The sequence below is a fragment of the Brachionichthys hirsutus genome, chromosome 22, assembly GCF_040956055.1.
Source record: "Brachionichthys hirsutus isolate HB-005 chromosome 22, CSIRO-AGI_Bhir_v1, whole genome shotgun sequence".
Classification (NCBI taxonomy): domain Eukaryota; kingdom Metazoa; phylum Chordata; class Actinopteri; order Lophiiformes; family Brachionichthyidae; genus Brachionichthys; species Brachionichthys hirsutus.
In genome coordinates this window covers 5,780,542-5,787,532 of record NC_090918.1, presented here as the reverse complement: position 1 = coordinate 5,787,532, position 6,991 = coordinate 5,780,542, and the positions used below count along the sequence as shown (strand labels likewise).

General features: G+C 53.4%; 1 protein-coding gene across 1 annotated transcript; it reads left to right on the top strand.

Annotated features, from left to right (window-relative positions):
- Positions 1 to 1,650: 1,650 nt before the first annotated feature.
- tmem168a (transmembrane protein 168a) lies at positions 1,651 to 6,358 on the top strand. The gene is made up of 5 exons (XM_068755543.1): positions 1,651 to 2,484; positions 2,574 to 2,849; positions 3,236 to 3,378; positions 5,041 to 5,318; positions 5,764 to 6,358. Exons 1-5 carry the CDS (start codon positions 1,651 to 1,653, stop codon positions 6,318 to 6,320), a joined length of 2,088 nt encoding a protein of 695 aa, XP_068611644.1. The 3' UTR covers positions 6,321 to 6,358.
- The last annotated feature ends 633 nt before the right edge of the window (positions 6,359 to 6,991 follow it).

Genomic DNA, 6,991 nt, shown 5'->3' with positions numbered 1-6,991 from the left:
ATCGTTGCCTTATCTTCACAGGGGACGAGCTCACGCTGCGGGCGCCTTTGTGCCAATGAAGTTTACATTTCTGGCCAATGCTCACAGTTAAATATGTTTCCGGAGCCTCGGTGCCCTGCACTGTGATGCGGTGCTGCGCAGTTTGAAAAAGGGCTTGGATAAGCACTCCTATTCTTTTTTTTCTTCACAGTCATGCTTCAATAGCTGCATTGCAATTGATGGCATTGTCTCAGAGGTGGCATCATTCTTCAATACTGGGTTGGTTGCATTTCACCTCTAAGTTCAAAGCTGCCTTTCGATACGAAACAGCATTTGTTTGGAGTTATTTTACGCCGCCGCATCAAGGTTATGTGCGATGAATCTTATTCCTTTAGAGGAATGTGCAGAAAAATGATTTCCCTGAGAAGTGTTGAATATTTATACCGGTTTTTAAACTGGCTTCATCAATATCATCATCATCTCAGCCGTAAACATCATATGAAAAGATATTATATGTATATTTAAGCAGCTGGCTGCTCCTAGTCGTGCTTTGTTGTGCTGATCAGAGCAGCACACACAATAATAACAATTAAATAGGACACATACAATTTGCAATACTTGGAAATGCCAAATGACAAGCTGGAAAAAAAAGGAACATTAAGTTTTCAAAACACAATTTAATGTATTCATTAGAACTTTAATTCTAAAAATCGCAAATTTTAAATGTAAATGTAAGTTATGTCAATGAACAAATGCAAATATTAGTAATGTAAATATATTATGCAGATATAAATTAGTGAAATCTCTCCAGGATATTAAATAATAGATACAATTAACTTGTTTTATCTTTATTGCTCATCCAGGTTTAGAAACATTGTCAACTTCCTTCTCTTTTATGTTAAATCACGTTTTCAACGTCGGTTCTGCCTGAAATGCGAAGCTTGTGCTTTTTTGACACGTTCGACACGCCGTAGTTTTTGAGAACCCGGAAGTGTCGCTGTTGTCACCCAAACAGAAATGTAAGCACAGCGTTTCGACGACAAATGCATCGCCTCTAGTTCACTTAAACGTGGGTCCGTTAAGGCGTGTTTGAAATGGCAGAAACTTGTTCTTTTGAATGTTATGATGAAAGCATTTAAATACGGAACAGTGACGCGCCTAACCGGGAACGTAGAAGTTTACGGGGAGGCTAAGTAAGTTAGCAGACTTTCCGGCTACTTTGCCACATCGTCACTAACTGACCGCTTCTTATCACGTTTTACTAATCGATATCGTTCCCAATAGGGTTGGTAATTTAAGATATTGCAACTTCCTGTTCAGTATTTCTTTTTTTTTTAGGGTTGGAATATAGTTTATGAAAAAGTTATTAAGAATTTAAAGGGGCTGTTTTGTAAAATAAAAGTGAAAATAATGCGATGGATTTGTAACTGAATACAGCAAAAATACAAATGATCAAATTCATTGATCGTCCATCCGGGCTGCGTCTCCCTGTCCTTGGTTCATTGATTGCCTTTTTAATTGTTCGCAGGGGTTGATTTTTGGAGAATGTCACCGAGAGACAAAGCCCTCCGTTTCCAGCCCTTCTGCTCGAGCCTGAAGAACGCCGCGGCGGGGAAGTGACACACCCCCCCCCCCCCCCAACTGCATTTGGATCAGCTCTTCCCATCAGCCATGCTGCAGGAGGAAGCGGAAGCGGCGCGAACGGTCGACAAGCCCAGTGGGCTGGGCGCGTTTACGTCGGTGCGTTGCCTGGGTTACCTGTCCGGCGTCATCCTCCTCGTGGCGGTGTGCGTCGGCATGTACGCACGCTGGGAGGTGACCGGCGAGCCGGTGATCCTCGTCATCTTCATCCTGGGGCTCTTCGTCCTGGCCATCGCCAGCATCCTCCATTACTACTTCTCCATGGAGGACGCCAGTCTCAGCTTGTTCCACCTGTGGTTCGGCTTCCTGCTCGGCCTGCTGTGTCTCCTCGACGGCCCCGCCTTGGAGTCGAACGTCAAGGAGGCGGTCAGCGACTACCTGCTGCTGGCCAGCGCGGCGCTGAAGGCGGTCTGGGCTCTGACCGAGCGGCTGTGCCGCTCCGTCCGCCACAAACCGGCCTTGCTGCGGTCGTCCGAGCTGCTGGAGCTGCTCGGACTTTGCGTCGCCAGCCTCGCCGTGCGCGCCGAGCGGTCGGTGGCCATCGCGGGCTTGGCGGTGGCCTCGGGGGCTCTCGTCGTGGACCTGAGGATGAAATCGCTCCTTTCTCTGCCCAACCTGGCCGGCTTTTCCTTGGTCACCTCCCTGGTGTTCTTTCAGGCGTTAGCCATCGCGGCTAACCCGTACGCCTTGGGCTGCTTCCTGGGCAGGCTGCTGTGCGAGCCGGTGATGGACGTGTACTTCAGCGGGCTGGGCTCGAGCGAGCGCTGGATGCCGGTGCTCACTATGGGGACGGCGTGGAGGCGGCTGTCCTTGCTGCCTCTGAGCCTGATTGAGGTCTCCTTCTTCGTCCTGGCTTCCTTCAAGGTACGCTCATTTCCAAACCCACATTTTTGCGAATGAAAGCGCGTCTTTGTGAAACGGGAGTTTCTCCTCCCTTCCCCTCCCTCGTGCAGCTCCGCGACTTGGCGCTGTGGTACCTGGTGATCCCGGGCTTCTGCCTGTTCGGGCTCTTCTGGTCCATCTGCCACGTCATTCTCCTGATCACGTTATGGGGCTTCCACGCCAAGCTGAGCGACTGTCAGAAGGCCTGGCGAGCCCAGAAATCCAGCCGCCGGAGTCTGGATCAAGTCATGGCCTCCAGGGGCATCCGGCACTTCTGCCTCATCTCGGAGCGCCTGGTGTTCTTCAGTCTGCTGTCCACCGTCATTCTGGGAGCCGTGTCCTGGCAGGTCGGTCGGGGTTCTCCCCAAAAGTTACGTTTCGTATGAACAAACGCGCGCTAGTGGCGCTGCGTCATCAGTAGTCGCTCCCCAAGGTCAGGGACTTCCTGCTCTCACGCGGAGCCAATTTAATTAGCTTTTTAATATCTGCTGGCATGAAGAGCAGCGATAACTTATTTAGCCTTATTAGACATTTACCCTGGAAGAGTCTCACGGGCCTGAGTCCGCTTCACGTGGAAGATGGTCGCGTGTGCGATAAATACATTTACACCACGTGTCGCAGTCCGCCGTCTCTCACAAGTGTCTTCGCCAATCAATCGGGTCGGATTCTTAAAGGCGCAGGCCTTCATTAATTCAGGAAGCGGTGGTTAATCTTGGCTGGTTGTCTTTCACAGCCCTCGAATGGCGTCTTCCTCAGCGCTCTGCTCGTGGTGCTGCCCCTGGAGTCCCTGGCCCACGGCTTGTTCCACCAGTTGGGCAGCTGCCTGGGGGGCACCTGCGTCGGCTACGCCCTGGTGATACCCACGTCTTACTGCAGGTGAGAAATGCAGCACGTCGCCACGGAAACGCAAGCCTGCGTTGGCTTCAGTGGCGGCTTTCCAGGTGAGCGAGCGGTCGTGCGAACGGACGCGAGAGACGCCGTGAGCGAAGCGTCTCCCGCCTGTCGAACTCGGATATATCACGTTTGTAAGGATGCTAACGACGAAAAAGCAGAGCTCTCCTGCTGGGCTTAAGACGGTCGGCGTGTAATTTGAGGCGTTTTCATTTTGTGTTATTTCGTTGCTATGGAGACGCGTGTCGGAGCCGAGCAGATGCAAGGGATGAATGGAAAACACTTTATTTACTTTCATCCAGAGTTTTAAATGTGATGTTTCTTCCCAAACTGCAAGGAAATAGAAAGCTGTAGATAAAAAAAAAAAAAAAAGGAATCTGCAACAAACAAACAAAACATCTTTAAAGCTAAACCTAAAACGAAACCCAAACTCAAGATCCGAGAAAGTTCCATTTCTGTCTTTCTATACAAGTCCACATTTCTTTGCTCCGATCCGCTTCCGGCTCTTCGATGCCCTGGATGGACGTTGTCGGGGGGGGGGGGGGGCGTTCCCGGCATGGCAGCCGCCGGTGAATCTGATCTCTCATTCCGACTCCCTCCTCAGTTAGCGTAAAACCAACTGGATAAATGGGCTGATGGCTACGCATTAGCATGCCGCTAATATTTGGGCCCTGAAGGGATCATTGCTGCGCTCCCGCCGCAGCATACTAAGTGACTCAGCTGGAGCGGCTAGCCATTAGCTGATGCTGCTTTTTCCAATGCGCTCTCTTTGGGCCGAGCATTTGAAATCTGCAGCAGATGCTAGCCGTCTGTTAGCGATCTGGTGTTGCTGAGCTACTCTGAGCTCTGAGAATGGCTTTTCTTGGAGATTTTTTTAGCTAGTTTAAACTCAGCTGCTGGTTAGCGTTAGCATCCTGAACGGCATGGCATCCTCACTGGTTTGAAACGGCAGCTGCAAACGTTGCGCCGTGTCATTTGCTGTCTCGGGCGGCCTTCGTAACGTCGCCGATGCGATTCTCCCAGAAGAGCGCAGAGAAATGCAGACGTGGAAAGAAGCGAGAGATAAAGAGCGAGAGATAAAGATACACATTTCACCCGCTCCGGGCAAAGTGAGGATGAAGGTGATGATGAGGGTGATGGGGTCGGATACACTGACAGTAATACAGATGTCTGCAGGAAGGAAGGATGACTCTGACATCCACTTCAGTGTGTGTGTGTGCGTGTGTGTGTGTGCGTGTGTGTGTGTGTGTGTGCGTGTGTGTGCGTGCGTGTGTGTGTGCGTGTGTGTGTGTGTGTGTGCGTGTGTGTGTGTGTGTGTGTCCTCGTCATCAGCCGGAGCGTTGTGTCACATTCCATCCACACCCTCCTTCCTCATCCCGCCGCCCTCAGCCATCCTCATCCTCACCCCTCCTTTCCTTTCTTTCCGTTTTCTTTCATTCTCGTCTGGCTTTACATCCCGGAGGCGACTGTCACCCCCCCCCCCCCCCCCCCCCCCCAGGCTCCTCTCTCCGACTGCTAAAGTTTTGACCCCGCCCTGTCAAACCTCCGGACCCCTCTCTCGTTCGCCCTCTCGCTTGCTCGCTTCCCCCTCCCCTCCCCTTCCCTGGAATGAACGCCTAACATTCCCTGTCCCTGTCTTTGGTCCAGCGCCGACGGCCAGCCCGGCCTCCTCCCGGCCGAGCTGGTCCAGCGGCTGAACCTGCGCTCCACGGGCATGCTGAGCAACGTGCAGCGCCTGTTCTCCCACCACATGATCCAGACGTTCGGCTGCGACTACTCCGCCGGCGGCGTCACGCCGGAGGCGCTGCTGACGAAGCTGCGCGGCTTCCTGGAGCTGCGGACCCGAGACGGGCCGCGCCACGACACCTACCTGGTGTTCTACAGCGGCCACACCCACAAAGGCACCGGCGCTTGGGCTCTGGCCGGTGAGAGGAGCCGCGTTTGGGTTTGTCCTTTTCGATCGGCGCCGGCGTGCTAATTGAATGTGAGCCGTCAATCCGACACGTCGTGCAGCCGGTTCCCCTGCAAATAGCGGATATCGGGCTCCCCCTGCAAACTGGACTCGGTTTCCATCCCTTCCTCCGGGAGTCGGGATTTGCACAAATGAGACGACTAATCCGGAATAGCCGAAGCAGCCGTGAAGGACGAGTCGGTTATTCCGGTTGAGATGATGGCGCTGAGGTCGCAGAGGACGCTCCGCCTCCGTCCCTTTGGGGACATTTTTAATCAGCGTTGCTTGTTCTGGCGGAGATCCAAACCGTGTCCGTCGGCGGACTTGTGTCCCGCGGAAGCGTCTCCTTGAACGCGCCTCTTCCTCGCTTCTCGTTTCTTTTCCCGCGCCGCCTCACCGTCTGACCTCCTGTGTTGCAGGAGGCGAGAACCTCCACCTGTCGCACCTGCTGGAGCTGTGGAAGGAGAAGAACGCCGGCCACTGCTCCCGCCTCATTGTCGTCTTGGACACTGAAAACTCCGCCCCGTGGGTGAAGGAGGTGCGGCGGGTGGAGGGCGCCTTCGTCGCCGTGCAGGGCGCCGAGCTGTCCGACGTCGGCGGGGCGGACCCGGAGGGCGAGGACGGCGCCTCCCTCCTTGGGGACTTCACCTCAGAGTGGGTGGAGTTCAATTGCAACCCAAACAGCGACACCCAGTGGTCAGAAAGGGGGAGGAGCCTCACCGCCATATACGGCGTGTCCAAACGCTGGAGCGACTACGCGCTCCACCTGCCCACCGGGAGCGACGTGGCTAAGCACTGGAACGCCCACTTTCCCAAGGCCACGTATCCCATGGTGCACCTCTCCAACTGGTGCTGCGGCCTCAACCTGTTCTGGGTCTGCGGCGTCTGCCTGCGCTGCTTCCGGCGCTGCCAGCTGGCCTGGTTCCCGCCCGCCGTCCTGGACACCGGGCAGGGACTCAAGCTGGTCAACTCGTAGGGACAACGCTAGCTGCACGTTTGGGTTGCGTCCGCATTGTCAGGTTTATTTGGGGGGGGGGGGGGTCTGTGCCTCTGTGCCTCTTCAATGCGGCAGACATAGTGCCTTAAAGTCGCCTTTAATAAAGATGCCAGTGGGGGGGGGGGGGGGGGGTTCATTTAAACGCGTGTACATACGATATAGAGATACTTTATATTTGCCTTACGAGACAGGATTTATATTCCCGCCTTTATTAGCACATTTATTCCTGATTCGAACAAAGATGGCCGCCGTGCTGGTTGTACGCGGACGATGAGCAGGAAGAAGAAGCCGTTTGTTCAGCTGCCTTCCCCTTCCTGTTAATCCTGGAGCTCCCGACGCTTCTTATTGGTGCACTGACTCCGTTGGAGTCCCCCCCCCCCGGAACTTGTCTCAACGCTGTGACGTCTCTGATCGGTCATGGTGGCGTTTTTCACAAAGCGATTCTCCACGTGCCTCATTTTTTTTTAAATGTCAAAATCACACCTGGAGCGAAGCGATTATCGAGTCGGATTAAATGGAAATGAGGGAACTCCTTCTGTCTCGTGTTGTTAAATGGGCGATGTCGGAGCCGAGTCGGATGTTTATATATATAAACATAAATAAAGGGACGAGAGGTTTCAGAATATTTTTGCTCCCGCGTATTTTTCGGA